The sequence below is a fragment of the Dryas octopetala genome, chromosome 8 (assembly GCF_963921425.1).
Source record: "Dryas octopetala chromosome 8, drDryOcto1.1, whole genome shotgun sequence".
Lineage (NCBI taxonomy): Eukaryota > Viridiplantae > Streptophyta > Magnoliopsida > Rosales > Rosaceae > Dryas > Dryas octopetala.
The window spans coordinates 12,145,929-12,163,086 of NC_141373.1; the positions used below are offsets into that span (position 1 = coordinate 12,145,929).

General features: G+C 35.3%; 3 protein-coding genes across 3 annotated transcripts; all 3 read right to left on the minus strand.

The window, feature by feature from the left end:
• Nucleotides 1–2,647: 2,647 nt before the first annotated feature.
• LOC147277276 (uncharacterized) lies at nt 2,648–3,178 on the minus strand. The gene has a single exon (XM_086255396.1). It carries the CDS (start codon nt 3,114–3,116, stop codon nt 2,742–2,744), a length of 375 nt encoding a protein of 124 aa, XP_086111522.1. The 5' UTR covers nt 3,117–3,178; the 3' UTR covers nt 2,648–2,741.
• A 2,998-nt stretch (nt 3,179–6,176) lies between these two features.
• LOC147277277 (uncharacterized) lies at nt 6,177–6,743 on the minus strand. Its single transcript, XM_086255028.1, has one exon. The coding sequence runs from the start codon at nt 6,707–6,709 to the stop codon at nt 6,320–6,322; it is 390 nt and encodes a 129-aa protein (XP_086111154.1). The 5' UTR covers nt 6,710–6,743; the 3' UTR covers nt 6,177–6,319.
• Nucleotides 6,744–15,722: 8,979 nt separating this feature from the next.
• On the minus strand, nt 15,723–16,263 carry LOC147277278 (uncharacterized). The gene has a single exon (XM_086255344.1). It carries the CDS (start codon nt 16,225–16,227, stop codon nt 15,853–15,855), a length of 375 nt encoding a protein of 124 aa, XP_086111470.1. The 5' UTR covers nt 16,228–16,263; the 3' UTR covers nt 15,723–15,852.
• Nucleotides 16,264–17,158: the final 895 nt, after the last annotated feature.

The following is a 17,158-nucleotide window of genomic DNA, read 5'->3' on the forward strand; positions in this document are numbered from 1 at the left end:
GACATATTATAATCTATAATTGATCTACGAGTTTTTGGGATTAGGGTTTGATTAGGTGTCCGTTTCATTATTAGGAGTTGATTAAGGAATTAGATTCCTAGTTGGTTATGGAATATGTTTACTTTCCAAGTTGATATGTAATAGGTTTGTTTTCCTAGTTTTGTATAGTTTTTTACAACTATAAATTTCTCTAAGTTGGAGAACAATAGACAACAGAGATGAAAATTTTGACATGATATCAGAGCATGTTCTCTAGATAAAGTTTAGGCACGGCTTTTGCCCCTGCCTTTCCTATGCTTCCTTAATTTAGTCGTCTTATTTCTTTTTACAGCCATAAATGCCTTAGAGAACCTAAAAATTTCTTATGTAAATATTTCCAATTACCTTAACAAAAAAAAAAAAAAAAATTCCATAATCTGACCTGCCTTCGACATCTAACTTACCCAGTGAAAGAGCAACTCCATGGTTGTCGTTGCTTTGAAGGAAGAAAAGCCATGGATACCATTATTCCTTGTTGTCGACATTGATATATTGTTGTTTGTGATCTTGATGGATCGAAAAACCAGCAACTTGGTGGGTTGATCTGATCGATTACTTTTTGGTGGTCTCAACCTGGTTTAGTTAGAAAGAAAAATAGAAACAAAAAAACAGACAAAAAAAAGCAAATTTGGATTGGGCATTTGTTATCTCTCGTTAAGTTAGCTATTTCAATTTCTTAATTACAATAGTGCGGTATTTCAACTTTTCTTTCTCAACTTACATGACATTTATACATGAGATACTAAAAAAGTAAAATCTAAAAAAGAAAAAGTAGTATGATGTTTAATAAAGTAATGATACATAAATTGAGAATAAAAGTTGAGATCCCTTACACTACTTCTTGATTATGATTATGTTTTATTTATTACATTTTTTATTAGGAAAAGAGAGAGAGAGAGAGAGAGAGAGAGAGAGAGAGAGAGAGAGAGAGAGAGAGAGAGAGAGAGAGAAGGAAAAAGAAAAAATAAAAACAAGAGGAAAAAGATAAAAGGAAAAAAATAAAAAATTGTTACTTGGTCTAGACGAAAATTATTGGGTATAATCGATATACTAGCATGTAGTGTAACCAATCTAATATGTAAGGGTATTATTAGACGACATGTTTATATTTGTAGGGTATAGTATTAATAACATTCACCCATATTATAACATATAGGTTGGTTATAACAAGTGGCAGTGTTTCGGTTATATAGAATAATTTCTTGGTCTAGACATGCCGCTACTTGGTATAGGTATGGACATAAGTTGATCGTGGCTGCTTGGTCTAGACATAGACATAGATACCTATGTCCGGCCAACTTGAGGGGGTGTTGGAAATTTGACAAATTTTTAACAATAGCTTGGAGGTCTGTGAAGCCTCCGGCACCCTTTGGGTCCGGCGAGGCTCACGTTAGATAGAGAGAAAGAGAAAGAGAAAAAGAAAAAGAAAGAGAGAGAGAGAGAGAGAGAGAGAGAGAGAGAGAGAGAGAGGGTAGGGGGTTCACCAGCACGGGGTAGGGGGGTTGCTGGTTGGAGGGGATAGTGAGGTGGGTGGGGGTTTTGCATCCTCCCCCTTTTTTTTGTTTTTTTTTTTTCTTCTTTTGGTTATTTATTAATTTTTTTATAGTTATTTTTAAATAATAATGAAAGTGACAAATATGTTTTTAAAAATGACGGAAATTATAACGGAATTGACAGGTATATCCTTATTTGAGTAAAAAAGAATGTTAAGTCCTTGTTTAGATCACTTTCAAGGTGGTATCTTCGTTTGGAACAAGCATATAAGTTGATGTCCATATACTAAAAATTGATCCCTAGAAATAATTTATAAAACTACTCCACCATAAAACTATTATTGCAACCAAATTATGATTTTATATAGTGCCTGTATTTAATTGGTCCATGTTCCTTTTTTTTTTTTATTATTATTATTACAAAGAAAGACCAAGGAAAGAGGCCTAAAGGGGGAGAATCGAAACCCAATGAGGTGGGGGCAGCACAACTGTTTGGCCAACTGGCCAACCCCAACCTCAAGTCCTCAGTCCAGATTCCATTTTGGTTCTGTAGTTTTAATTTTATCAAAAAATTTGATCATGTATTTTATTGATTGTTGCAATTGAAGGGTAATACTTAATTTTATCTTTTGAATTTGGTGCTTATGTTGAATGTTTTTGAATAATTCATGAAAGTATTACTCCAGCATACATCCAACGATGCCACAGAAAAAAACTAGAACTTTTGAGGTTTTATTTTTCTTAATCTGTTAATTGAGTGACTTAATCAAAGGAGGTAGAATTAGAAATTAGAAATAGGTCAGAGCACGTGTCATCAGCTTGCATAATAGACAGAAAGATCTGCAAAGTTGCAAAGGTTGAATTTTGCCACCAATATAGCCGTTACATAGAATCATAATGGGTAAGCAGCTGTCATTAAATTACACAAATGCAATCTCTTTCTTTTTTCTTTTTAATTTTCTTCTTTTTCTAATCACACGGCCCAAATCTTCAATTTCAATTTCTTCATCATTCATTAAAGTAAAAGGGTTCAACGTACTCAATGACAGAGGTGGCAATAGCTGGTGCCGAATTGGCCAAAGAGGGTAAAAGACACGAAAAATAAGAATTAAGAATTAAAAGTAAAATTATATTTCCATAAATAACAAATGAATAAATAAATAAAATTAATACAATGAATAGATAATTAAAAGTCTGATTCAGACTGATCTACATAACAAAGACAGCAGCGACAACGCCAACGGCCACAGATCCCAAGACGGTGAATCTGCTCAAAACGGCACCGTCATTGGCCGGTGCAGGAGCTTCGGAAGGCGGAGCAGAGAACGAAGAGGGAGAAGTGGCCGGAGAGATTGGGGAAGATGAAGGAGGAGAAGGTGGAGAGTCGACATCGGGCGCCGTTGAAGGAGCATCTGCCGGTGGAGTGCTCAGTGGAGAAGGCGCAGAAGCATGTGTGGGAGTCGGCGCCGGAGATTTGGCCGCCGACGGAGACTTGGCCGGTGATGATGCCGGAGATTGTGCTCTTGTTGAGGCCAACAAGATTGCAGCCATCAGAACTACAAGTACAGCGCTGGAGCGAGCCATTTTAGAGAGAGGGAGTTTAGACTTTGGAGAGAGGGAGTTTAGAGAGAAAGAGAGTTAAATGAGTGAAGGATGAGTTTAAGGAGAAGGGAGGGGGGCTTTTTATAGGGAATAGAAAGCGAGTTACCGAGTCACGCCAAACGCGGTTTGGGTAGTGGGCTGGTTTTCTGGCCGTTGGATGTAAAGTCAAGCGTGTAACGGTTAGTTTTTTTACGGTACAGATCATAGGTGAACTGGCAGTTGTGCTGTTTTTTTATTTGGCAAGAACTTTCTTTTCGTTGAAGATTCGGTGAGTACATATGTGCTTTTTTGGCTTTATGCAAAATTGACAATCAAGAAACTGAAAGAATAAAACTATAGAAGTAGATAACCAAAGGAGTTATTTATACTTATATCGTTGATGTTTATCGTTTTTTTACATATATTTTTTATAGTTTTAAAAATTATATATACACTTTCTAAGATTTTAAAAAATTTTGCATGTGATCTCCTATAAGAGAAAATAATAAATAAACAAAGAAGAACATATTTGTATTGAGGTTGGATCTTACACCTTTAGTAATCTTATTAAGCCATTCCACCCCCTTAGCATATTTTTTTGCATACATTTTCATCATTTTTCGTCTCACTGTAGGGGGTTATTTGCAACAGTTTTAAAATTTCAAAAGGTGTGTGTAATTTTTGAAACTCATGAGAATGTATGTGAAAAGACGATAAACCTCTGGGGGTGTAAATATAAATAACTCTAACTAAAATGCTCTTCTACGTGCACAAAGCAAAGTTTGGACGTGAAATTGTAATTTTTTGTCGTAAAATCACACACTGCTCTATGTATGTCGTATTTATGTAATTTTCTTAAAAAATAAAAGGCTTCAAGCTAATAGAGCCTAAGAGAATATGAGTGTTTTAAGTTTAATACTTGTATAATAATATTTTTCCTCATCTAATGGTGCAACAAAGAGTAAAATTATAAATCAATCTAAAACTTTAGAGTTAGCTAGTAACCATTTGGTCTAGTTAATGGCACCCAGTCCTTTTTCTGTTGGAGGTCATCCAAAGTTCAAAGCTCATGTATGACGCTCGTTAAAAAAAAAAAAAAAAACATTTGAGTTATTATTATTTTTTTAATTTCTAAATTCACTTAATCAATGATGAGAAAATTTGAAATTACAAATTCAAAATTCAAAACACATACGTATCTATTAGAGTCCAGCTAATATGAGGGACAGTTTTATATAAGAACCCTTAGATTAATCAAATGGTCCATAGTTTGTCAGCTTTTTCTCTGAGATATGTAGTCTCAACAAGCCTCATTCTACACCTTAGAAGAGTATATGGTGCACCGGTCGACATATGAGATAAAAAATGAAGCGAGGAATAAAAAGGTTAGTAATTTAAAACGGGTTATTGGGTAATAAAATGAGTATGTGTGAGGTTAAATATGTGTCATTTTGGATTAATCTAAAAACTCTTATTGTTGAAATATGCCCTAACACCAATCGTTTTGATAAAAATATTATATGTTTTCGTATATTTCTAACATCAAGGGCAAACTTGTCTCTTATGTAACATCCTCCATTTGCATATTATATTTTTATATATGTGTATGCATAAAAGAAGTCCATGGTTTTAAGTTAATGGAATAATATCCTAAAGAAGTTAGGACCGTGAAACTTATATCCCTCGGTACTTCAAATTTAAATTGTTCCTTGTCATATGATTGAAATCTGGAAAGTATCAGATCTGATAAGACCAATATGATTGATTTATCTCTGCTTAAGGTATAGGATAATTGGTCTTAGATTATAGGTGTAAAGACACCAGGAGAAGATCATATGTGCCAATAAATGGTTCACTAAACATGACCAACATAATGATTACCTGTTATGGAGTATTACTCATCAGTCAACATGAATTCATTAAGTCTTGATAATACAATTAGTTCCTAAGACTTGAGACGCCACGTACGGTTGTCTTCTGCGCTCAATCGCTATGCTTTAACTGGATTACAAGGCTAGACTTCTACGATTTAGTTAAAGGTACAAATTGAGCATAGTCACTGACGTACGAGAAAATGTGTGTGTTCAAAAAAGGATCTGTCACTTCAGGTAATAGGAGAGATGTTCCAAGATGCAACAAAAGTTTAGATTCAAGAATCTCTGGCTAGAGTACTTAGTCATAGAACAAGCTTCTTTGATTGAATGAAATCTATACATAAGTGTTGAACCCCAAGCATCATTTTAGGGTTGATGGAATTCCATACTCAATCATGATTTAAAACATAGAATGATAGAGAGATTGTATTGTGTTGCAATTAAAACTGAATAAGTTCTTCTCTCTTTCGATTAATCTGGATAGTCATGACATAATGTTAGTTGTCAATCAAAGGCTTGTGGAAACCTAAGGGTAAAATATTTACCCAAATTAGGTTAATTTAGGAATGTTTCCTAAAACCACTCCCAGTAACCTACTTGTACCTGCTGAACTATTGAATGGATCGATGATCTCCATGAGTATTTTTCTTTTGATTTGTCATAAGTCATAACTGCTTTAACTTCCTGCATTAGAAATATGATTTTGTTTGAATCTAATGCTCTCATAATTAGATGAGATCTACCGATGTACCATCAGGTGAGTTTCCATGAAAGATGGACTATCATGGCTGCAGCCATGAAAAATTGAAAACCTTGAGTTTATTTTGTAATTTTATAAAAAAGTAAAATTGGATTAAACGTTTTAAAAAGGGGGTGTAAAATATGATTGGTGGATGAGAATATGGCGTTTTATTTGATGTATCGGGTGTAGCTGTTTTATTTTTAACTTGTCTGTCCAGCAAAAACAAAAATAAATAAATTTTTACCGTGAAAGCAAATGCATGTAAATGAAGCATAAGGTTGAACTTCAATTTCTTGATTATTCATTAAAGTAAAAGTAAAAGTAAAAGGTTCAAAGGTACCCAAAGGCAGAGACGTGGCTAAAAGAGTACAGACGAGTTCCACCAGAGGATGGAAATTAATTCTGAATTGAAAGATCAAAGACGCATCACTAAAATTGCAAATAGAGTAAAATAAAAAAGTGGGTCTCTTTATATATATTCTCATATCAACAGTGTGCTACAAATTTAAATGTTATAATTTTTTAAAATAAATAAATCAATCATATGAATACAATCAATTGATAATTAAAAGTCCATAAACCCCCCTGCTCTACATAACAAAGACAGCAGCGACAACCCCAACGGCCAGAGATCCGGCGACGGTGAACCTGCTCAAAACGGCACCGTCATTGGCCGGTGCAGGAGCCTCCGAAGAGGGAGAAGTGGCCGGAGAGATTGGGGAAGAAGAAGGAGGAGAAGGTGGAGAGTCGACATCGGGCGCCGTTGAAGGAGCATAAGTCGGTGGAGTGCTCAGTGGGGAAGGCGCAGCTGCCGGTGGAGTGCTCAGTGGAGAAGGCGCAGAAGCATGTGCAGGAGTTGGCGCCGGAGATTTAGCCGCCGATGGCGACTTGGCTGGTGACGGTACCGGAGATTGTGCTCTTGTTGAGGCCACCAAGAGTGCAGCCATTAGAACCACAAGTACAGCGCTGGAGCGAGCCATTGTTAGACTCTTGAAACTTGAAAGAGAAAGTTTAGAGAGAGAGAGGGAGACAGAGTTTTGAAGAGGCAGAGAGCTAGCGATTGATGGGTTTAAGGAGAAGATAGAGGGGGTTTTATAGGGAAATTTTGCTTTCGAAATACGTGGTTACTGGCCAAAAATACAAGGACGTGGTTAAAAAGCGTGTTACCGACTCAGGCAAAACGCGGTTTGGGTTGTGCTGCTGGGTGTCTGGCCGTTTTGAAAAGTCAAACTCAAGCGTGTCACGGTTCTTTTTTACGGCGCCACATGAGACTTGATCCGGCTCTTGAGTCTTGACCGGGAAAAAAAAAAAAAAAACAAGAGACTTGATCTGGCAGATTCTGCTTTTTTTTTGGATTTGGTAAATACAGGTTGTGTTTTTAAGCAAACGCATTCTCTCAGGCTTTACGGAAAATTGACAAATGGTTGAACAATTAGAAAAAAAAAAAACAAGTATATATAAGCAAATAATAAAAAAGTTATTTATTAATAAGCCACAATATACAAAGTCATAAAAAAACACTTTTAATCATAACAAAATAAAGTGTAATTCTTTACATACTGCATTATAACAAAATAAAATGTAACTTTGTGAGGGTTATATACTGCATTAGAAAAAAATTTTAGTTTTAAGGCACTCATTGTGGCTTAAAAATAAATAGATTTTTTACATGGTTTTATGAGTGAAACTTATAATTTTTTTTGTGTGGCTTTTAGCTAATTTACTTATAATGAAATGTGACAATTTATGGTCCCACAGTAAGTTGTCACTCAATTACACATGCAAATATGCAATCTCTCCTTTTTATTCTTTTATATTTTTCAATTCCACAATGCAATCTTGAGTCTTGATCATAAAGGTATTTTTTTTTTCATTAGATTTAAGAGCTGGACCACTAATATATAATGTTTTAACACATCAAACAACTAAAATAATACAAAAAAACCCTTAGATTTACAAATGAAACACAATATTTTAAGTTAGGGCTACCTATAGTATTAAATAGAATTAATTAATGTAGGATACATGACAAAATTTTATTTAACTACAATTGCACTTATTGTTCAAATTTAACAATAAGGAGACTTTTGTAAGTATTAGTCACATAGCAAATGGTCATACCATTCATGTGCAATCATTTAACGTGTCATTTTGTCTTGTTATCTCTGGGTGGAAAATTTAGTGGTTGCCTTTGACTTCAACCATACAATATTTAATAATTTAATAATAAAGAATGTTGAATTAATGGATTGAAGCATTAATATTAGCTTGCCGAGTACTTTTTGAGTTGAGCTTCAGTTTACACACAGAGAGATCGAGAGTCAGTGGAGAGAGAAAAAGCAGCATAAGCAAGAAGAAAAAAAAAAAAAACCAAACCAGCAACCAAGTCCCACTCTCTCTCTCTCTGTGAAATAATGCTCTTCCTATAAATGTGTCAGAGACTATGGCTGTCCTTTTGGTTTCATAGCAACTTTCGTTTTCAATTTTATAGTTTGTTTGATTTGATTGCAGATCCATATTTGCCTTTATTTTGAGCTCAGATATATAGTTGATTGCATTGAAATCGATTTTTCAGTTCGCAGTTTCAGTTTTAGTTCGTAGTTGTAGTTTGCAGTTTGCAGTTTCAGTTTACGGTTTCAGTTTCAGATCTGTAGTTGATTGCATTGAAATCGATTTTTTAGTTCACAGTTTCAATTTTAGTTCGTAGTTGTAGTTTGAAGTTTCAATTTGCGGTTTCAGTTTTAGATCTGTAGTTGATTGTATTGAAATCGATTTTTCAGTTCGCAGTTTCAATTTTAGTTCATAGTTGTAGTTTGCAGTTTCAGTTCACAGTTTCAGTTTGCAGTTTCAGTTGAAATCTCAATTGTAGTTTCAGTTTCAATTATAATTTCATTTATGAAATTTTTAAAATTTGATGTACCAGTTTGAATTTGGAGTCTCATAATTCTTAAATTCTTCGTCACTGTAACAGTTTCATAAAGGCTTTCTTATTGTGTGTGTGTGTGTGTTTTTTTTTTTTTTTTTTTTCATTTTTTTTGTTTACATATCTAATAATGTTCTGAAATATATAGTCATCCTTTTAATGTTTTTAGATTTGGGCGTGCACTCTAACGAATTTGTTTGCATGTGTCATTAGCTTGTATGTAGTGTTCATCACTTTCTGTTGTTATGGTTGACTAGATTCAATTTTAAAGTTGAAATTTGGGTTAATATATATTACCTGGAAGTTAATTTTTGTAGGCTTATGCATTTTTGTGTCCTTTTTTATCTTTGTGTCACGTGTTTTCTGTTGAGCTTTATAGAGGGTGGGCTACAAGTAAGTAGAAGGTGGGGTTTGAGTAATTATTTTTGTTTGGGTGTTTTTAGTTAATTTAAAAGATTGTCAGTACCTTGTAATTAATGGACTCTATTAAATATGGAAGTGCGAGTAGCACTATCAATGACAAATGCGTGAGAGCTCCAACTGAGAGAACTTTGATCCAACAACTGTTGATTACAGCAAGTTCGACAAGTCCATCAACTATGACAACATTTGTTCTACCAATCAAGGTTGTGGCACATGATTTTGGGGTTGGGGGTTTAGGGATGTAATATGGGTTGGGCCGGGCCGGATCAAGCCCAAAATTTTAGGTTCTGGTTTTGGGCCGACCATGCTTTATTAATTTGTCGATGCATAGTTAACACAAAAATTATAATAATAATAAAAACAACAAGGAAAATATATTTTTTAAAAACAATTCTTATTGACTTTTGTAAATATTGGATTAAAAAATAATTATTTTTTACTTTTATAATATGGTTAAAAAACTATTGTAAATAAAAATGATCGAAAAAAAAAGTTGAATTTTTGAATGGGCTTTGGGCTGGATTTGTTAAAAAAGTATTAGGCCCAATGCACATTTAAAATATTTCATGTTTGAACGGCCATGGACTTTATCAGGTTCAAGCTAAGTTCATATAGAGTTTTTTTTGGCCGAACAATCGAGTTTTTGGCTTTGATTAAGAGACATTAAGGGAATTTTTAGAATATTAGGAAGTGTGTATAGAGAAATTGTATAAAATTAAAAGTAACATGGATGTGTAAAGAGTAAGGATATAAGGTGAGGAAATTAAGGGTATAAATAGCAGCATAGCTTCTTTAAAGCGAGTAAAAGGTTCAACGTACCAAATGACAAAGGTAGCAATAGCTAGTACTGGTTGGGTAAAGCGTAATGACCACTTAATTAGATGGAAATTGTTGAATATTGTTGGGTTGATTCAAATTAATTTCCAGCAATATATTTCTTTTAATCTCAGTTGTATTGGTCTAGTCGTTGCTTTCCTATATTCAGTATTGTTGACTGATTTTAAGTTTCTGTTATACCACTTCTTTATCCATTATCTACAAAGTTATTGGTTGCTACTTTTAAGGGCCACTAACTAAGATATTATCAAGCCATCAGTTGCTATTTTTGGGGGTTAGTGGATGTGACTGATTTCAATCCAACGGGAAAACTCTTTGGCTGACTTCTATATATTCTGGTTGAGCTACTCATTAAAAAAAAAAAAAAAAAAAAACAGAGAGTTTCTTTTCTTCCTATCCTCTACATTACTTTCATTCAGATTTGGTGTGTAGTTGCTCAAGCTAAGTTCGACTCGACTAGATATTGGGTGTGCACCCTTATCTAAGAGTGGGCTGTCGAATCCTGGAGACCGGACGCCATCACCCTGCTGCATCGGTTCAAGAACCTGAGGGGGCGAAATCGGTTTTAAGGACAACGGACTACCGTGCTTCAGCCACCATCTGATAAGTTGTTCTATTGAGATTAATTTTGAGTTTTCTGATCCTTGTATTGTGTTCCTAGTATTCAGATTTGCAACAATCTTAAAACCGATTTCGACTATGGAACGCAACATCATAACTCAAGTTCCTGACATCACCAAATTGGAAGCATTTGATGGAACCAACTACAAAAGATGGAGTGGCAAGCTATTGTTCATCCTTCAAACAATGAATGTTGATTTTGTGCTGACACAACCAAAGCCAGATGATGAGGAATATGGTGCTGAAAAATGGCACAAGGCTGAACATCTCTGTAAGAACTATATTCTCAACGGTATGGCCAATGAGTTCTATGATCTTTATTATAATTACTCTTCTGCTAAAGATATATGGGATGCTCTTAAAAAGAAATATATTGTTGAAGACGCTGGCACCAAGAAATTTGCTATTGATAATTTTTTGGATTTTAATATGGTTGATGAAAAATCTGTTTCTGCCCAAATCCTTGAGTATCAGCGTCTTGTCAATGATATATTATCTGAAGGTTCTACTATAGATGAAACCTTTCAGGCTGGGGCCTCATCAAAAAATTACCCCCATCTTGGAAGGAATATAAAAGTTCCCTCAAACATAAAAGGAAAGAATTGACCCTGCAAGAACTCATTGTCCATATCCGAATTGAGGAAACCAACCGAACTCGTGAAATCAAGGAAAAAGCCAAAGAAAACACTACAAAAGCCAACCTCGTGGAATCCAAAACCAATAAGTCTTTCAATTCAAGAAATGGTCCCAACAAGAAATTTGAGCCAAAATTCAAGAAACAAGGAACCTTTGATTTCAAACAAAAAAAGAAAGGAAACTGTTTTGTATGTGGAAAAGCAGGTCACCATGCAAGTGAGTGCCGACATCGGAAGACCCGAGATTATACAAAGCCACAAGTTAACATTGTAGAGTCTGAAGAAGAAGTAATTGCAGCTGTTGTTTCAGAGGTCAATTTGGTTTCCAATGGCAAGGATTGGGTGGTGGACACTGGAGCTACCAAACATATTTGTGCTGATCAGAGTCTATTCTCTTCCTATGAACCAATGAAAAATGGAGAGCACATCTTCATGGGGAATTCTCAAACCTCACCAGTGGCTGGTAAGGGTAAAGTTATGTTGAAGCTCACCTCCTGTAAGATCCTCCAACTCAATGATGTTCATCATGTGCCTGAAATTAGGAGGAATTTGATTTCTGGTTCTTTGCTTAATAAGGTGGGTCTTAAATTGGTATTTGAATCTGACAAAATTGTACTCACAAAAAATGGGGAATTTGTGGGTAAGGGCTATTGTAGTGATGGTTTGTTTGTACTGAATGTTCTCTCTGTTATGAATAAAAATGCCAGTACTTCTTCTGCTTACTTGACTGAATCTTTAAGCATGTGGCATAATAGATTAGGACATGCAAATGCACAGACAATTAAAAGGATGCATAATGTAGGCCTAATCTCTGACTTTTCTGATTCTAGTTTTGGTAAATGTGAAACTTGTGTTGAATCAAAAATTATTAAAAAGCCTTTCAAAGCTATAGAGAGAGAATCTGTTTTATTGAGTTTAATTCATTCTGATTTGGGTGATTTTAAAAGTAATATAACAAGAGGAGGAAAAAAATATTATATCACCTTTGTAGATGATTTTTCTAGATACACCAAACTGTATCTTTTAAGATCAAAGGATGAAGCATTTGAGATGTTCATCAAATATAAAACTGAAGTAGAAAATCAATTAGATAAAAAAATTAAAAGGTTAAGGTCCGATAGAGGTGGGGAATATGAATCTGCAATTTTTACAAAATTTTGTGAAGATAATGGAATAATACATGAAACTACTGCACCTTATTCACCTGAACAAAATGGAATAGCTGAACGGAAAAATAGAACACTTAAAGAAATGATGAATTCTTTGTTGATTGGTTCAGGTTTACCAACAAACTTGTGGGGGGAAGCTATTCTAAGTGCTTGTCATATCTTAAATAGATTGATAAGTAAAAAATCAAATATAACACCCTATGAGCTGTGGAAAGGTTACACACCTGGTCTAAAATATTTAAAAGTGTGGGAGTGTCTTGCAAAGGTTAGAATACCTGAGATTAAAAGGAAAAGAATTGGCTCTAAAACTAGTGATTGTGTGTTTATAGGTTATGCTATTAATAGTGCTGCTTATAGATTTTTAGTTATTAAATCAGAGGTATATGATTCTAATACAATTGTAGAGTCTCGAGATGCCGAATTTTTTGAAAATATTTTTCCAATGAAAACTAAACTTGACAATAAGGAAAAATTAGTTGAAGGTTCAACTAGTCAAAGTTGTGACCAAAACAAAGAACCTGAAATTAGACAGAGTAAAAGGGCCAGGAAAGGAAAAAGTTTTGGGGATGATTTTCTTACTGCTTTCTTGGTTGAAGATGACCCAAAAACTTTTCAAGAAGCTATTTCGTCCAGTGATGCTAATTTGTGGAGAGAAGCAATAAAAGATGAATTAGACTCTATCAATTCTTGCAAAGTTTGGGAAATTGTTAGTTTACCCCTTGGTGCAAAACCTATTGGTAGTAAATGGGTTTTTAAAAGGAAATTAAAACCTGATGGCTCCATAGATAAATATAAGGCTAGACTAGTGGCAAAGGGGTTTACTCAAAAGAAAGACATAGATTATTTTGATACTTTTTCACCTGTGTCAAGAATTACCACAATAAGAGTGCTGCTAGCTATTGCATCTGTACATAAACTTATAATTCACCAAATGGATGTTAAAACAGCTTTTTTAAATGGTGAGTTAGATGAAGAAATTTATATGGAGATACCTGAAGGGTATGATATTCCTAGAAGGGATAATAAAGTTTGTAAATTAGTTAAATCTTTATATGGGCTGAAACAAGCACCTAAGCAATGGAATGAAAAGTTTAATTCAGTTCTTCTCTCTGATGGCTTTATTGTGAATAATGGTGATACATGTGTGTATAGTAAAACATGTGATAATGCATATGTTATTTTGTGTTTATATGTTGATGATATTTTAATCATGGGAACTAATTTGGATGTTGTGATTTCGACTAAACAATTTTTATCTTCTAAGTTCAATATGAAAGACCTTGGTGAGGCAAATGTAATTTTGGGAATTAAAATAGTAAGGCTAAATGAAGGCATTGCTTTGTCCCAATCACATTATGTAGAGGCAATTTTAAAGAAATTCGGTCATCTTGAAAGTGAACCTCTAAGAACTCCTTATGACTCTAGTATACAATTGAAAAAGAATAGGGGTGAAAGTATATCTCAATCTGAATATGCTAAGGCCATAGGGAGTCTATTATATTTAATGAATTGCACAAGACCTGACATTGCCTATGCAGTCCACAGATTAAGTAGATATACTCATAATCCTAGTGGGGATCATTGGGCTGCTGTGTGTAGGGTGTTTAGATACCTTAAAGGGACAATTAATTTTGGTCTTACTTTTCCTGGTTATCCTCCTGTGTTGGAGAGTTTTTGTGATGCTAACTGGATCTCTGATAGTGATGAACTAAATTCCACAAGTGGCTATGTGTTTTCTTTAGGTGGTGGAGTTGTATCTTGGAGATCAGTTAAGCAAACTATTAAAGCTCGGTCTACTATGGAAGCCGAGTTTATTGCTATGGATATGGCAGGAAGTGAAGCAGATTGGTTAAGAAGTCTTTTAGTAGACATACCCATATGGACTAAACCTTGTCCAGCAATTGCTCTTCATTGTGATAACCAAGCTGCTATATCAGTAGCAAAAAACAAGATCTATAATGGGAAGAGCAGACATATACGCTTGAGGCATAAATTAATAAGGCAGCTGCTTAAAGATGGTGTGATTTCTCTAGACTTTGTGAGGTCAAAAGAGAATCTAGCTGACCCTTTAACAAAGGGACTTGCAAGGAAGCTAATTGAAGAGACATCGAGGGGAATGGTACTTAAGCCACTAGAATGAACCATCTGTGGCAGCAACCCAACCTTTGTGAATGGAGATCCCATGAATTAGGTTCAATGGGTACTAACAAGTCACTTAAATGGTAAGTATATGCACTACTTATTTGTCCCTTCCTATGGTGTATATGATATATATAAAGATAGTGCTAACTGCAATATGTGTAAGGTTGAGTAATATACTCTTAATGGATCCATAGCCTTTTTTTGGTGGTGTGTGATGTTGCAGTACACACTTGATGGAATCCACCTATTCAAGTGTGAAGGTGGGGCCGCCTTCTATGAGAAATTGGCTAATTCTCTAGAGCACTTGTGAAAATCCAGGATAAGATGCATGGCCTAAACGCATCAAACCGAGAACTTAGCTGAGTTTTAAATTTATTGTGTGTGTGGTATGATTAGTGGTTTACCTCAAAAGAAATTGGGTTCAAGAAATTTATTTCACCCATTTTCTGTAGATCCTGTCTGCTTACACTAAGTGTTGATTCAAGTCCAAAAGACATCAACATTAATGCACATAAATTTAGTTATTCAATTCACATCAAATTTGAATCATGTGGGGGATTGTTGAATATTGTTGGGTTGATTCAAATTAATTTCCAGCAATATATTTCTTTTAATCTCAGTTGTATTGGTCTAGTCGTTGCTTTCCTATATTCAGTATTGTTGACTGATTCTAAGTTTCTGTTATACCACTTCTTTATCCATTATCTACAAAGTTATTGGTTGCTACTTTTAAGGGCCACTAACTAAGATATTATCAAGCCATCAGTTGCTATTTTTGGGGGTTAGTGGATGTGACTGATTTCAATCCAACGGGAAAACTCTTTGGCTGACTTCTATATATTCTGGTTGAGCTACTCATAAAAAAAAAAAAAAAAAAAAACAGAGAGTTTCTTTTCTTCCTATCCTCTACATTACTTTCATTCAGATTTGGTGTGTAGTTGCTCAAGCTAAGTTCGACTCGACTAGATATTGGGTGTGCACCCTTATCTAAGAGTGGGCTGTCGAATCCTGGAGACCGGACGCCATCACCCTGCTGCATCGGTTCAAGAACCTGAGGGGGCGAAATCGGTTTTAAGGACAACGGACTACCGTGCTTCAGCCACCATCTGATAAGTTGTTCTATTGAGATTAATTTTGAGTTTTCTAATCCTTGTATTGTGTTCCTAGTATTCAGATTTGCAACAGAAATTTCTCAAAGGAAAGATGCAGGGCAAACTAATAACTATTGAAATACTCTCTCCTCTTTATATTCCCATATCAGTTTGCTACAAATTTAAATGTAATAATTCAATAAATAATAAATACTACATAATTTAATTAATTAATTAAATTAATGGAATGAATAAATAATTAGAAGTCGATCTGAGTCTACTCTACATGACCAGGACAGCAGCCACAACCCCAACGGCCAGAGATCCGGCGACGGTGAACCTACTCAAAACGGCACCGTTATTGGCTGGTGCAGGAGCCTCCGAAGGAGATGTAGAGAGGGAAGAGGGAGGAGTGGCCGGAGAGTCGACAACGGGGGCCGTTGAAGGAGCATCAGTTGGTGGAGTGCTCAGTGGAGAAGGAGAAGCTGCAGGAGGAGTCTTCAATGGAGAAGGCGCAGAAGCATGTGCAGGAGTCGGCGTAGGAGATTTAACCGCTGACGGCGACTTGGCTGGTGAAGATGCCGGTGATTGCGCTCTTGATGAGGCCACCAAGAATGCGGCCATTAGAACCACAAGGACAGCGCTGGAGCGAGCCATTTTAGAGAGAGAAAGTTGAGAGAGAGAGAGAGAGAGAGAGAGAGAGAGAGAGAGAGAGAGCGAGCGAAGGATGGGTTTAAGGAGAAGAGAGGGGGGGTTTTTATTATTTTGTAGAGGGAGGTAGCTTAGAAGACTGGGTTAAAAAGCGTGTTACCGACTCTGGAAAAACGTGGTTTTGGTAGTGGGCTTGGTTGTCTGGCCGTTGGATGTAGGGGTGGGCGCGGTGCGGTTCGGCCCGGGTCACTCTCGAAACCGTGCGCCGCGTCGGACATTCCTATACGGTGTAGTTTGGTGCTAAAAATCGGAAAGGGAGAAGAAAAACAAAATCAAACCAAACCATTCGAAGTGCGGTGCGGTGCGGTTCTCCACTACGATTTTGGGTTTAATGAGTTATTATTCATTTTAGCACTTTTGGGGTTCAACTTTATTTTTTTAAGCCTAAGCTCAATTATTTTAATGATGCAAACCCAACCTAATTAACAAGTTTTGGCAAAAAAAAAAACAAGTTTACAAGTTGATTCAATAAATTTAACCAAAAAGGCTCACACATTAAACTTTGTTTTAGTGCTTAAAACTTAAAAGTTAAAAATAAATACAATTATATAATCAGTGACTACAACTACAAGTTAATGAACATAAAAATATGTATAAAAGTATATAAAAATGGTATAAATATGTATAAAAAGTATATAAAAATAGTATATATATGTATAAAAATGGTATAAAATATAAAAATATATATTTGTTTTATTTATGCGGTGCGGTTTGGTTAAATGAAGTGTGGAACTGGAACCGGTGCGATTCGGTTTTCTTTGCGGGGTTGGCTTTTTTTTGTCAACACGGTTTTTTACGGTGTTTTACCGGTGCGGTTCGGCCAATTGGCGGTGCACGGTTAAAATGCCCGGATGTAAAGTAAAGCGTATAACGGTTA

Coding starts and splice junctions, on each gene's coding strand:
- LOC147277276 (XM_086255396.1), bottom strand. CDS start 3,116: ATGGCTCGCTCCAGCGCTGTACTTGTAGTTCTGATGGCTGCAATCTTG.
- LOC147277277 (XM_086255028.1), bottom strand. CDS start 6,709: ATGGCTCGCTCCAGCGCTGTACTTGTGGTTCTAATGGCTGCACTCTTG.
- LOC147277278 (XM_086255344.1), bottom strand. CDS start 16,227: ATGGCTCGCTCCAGCGCTGTCCTTGTGGTTCTAATGGCCGCATTCTTG.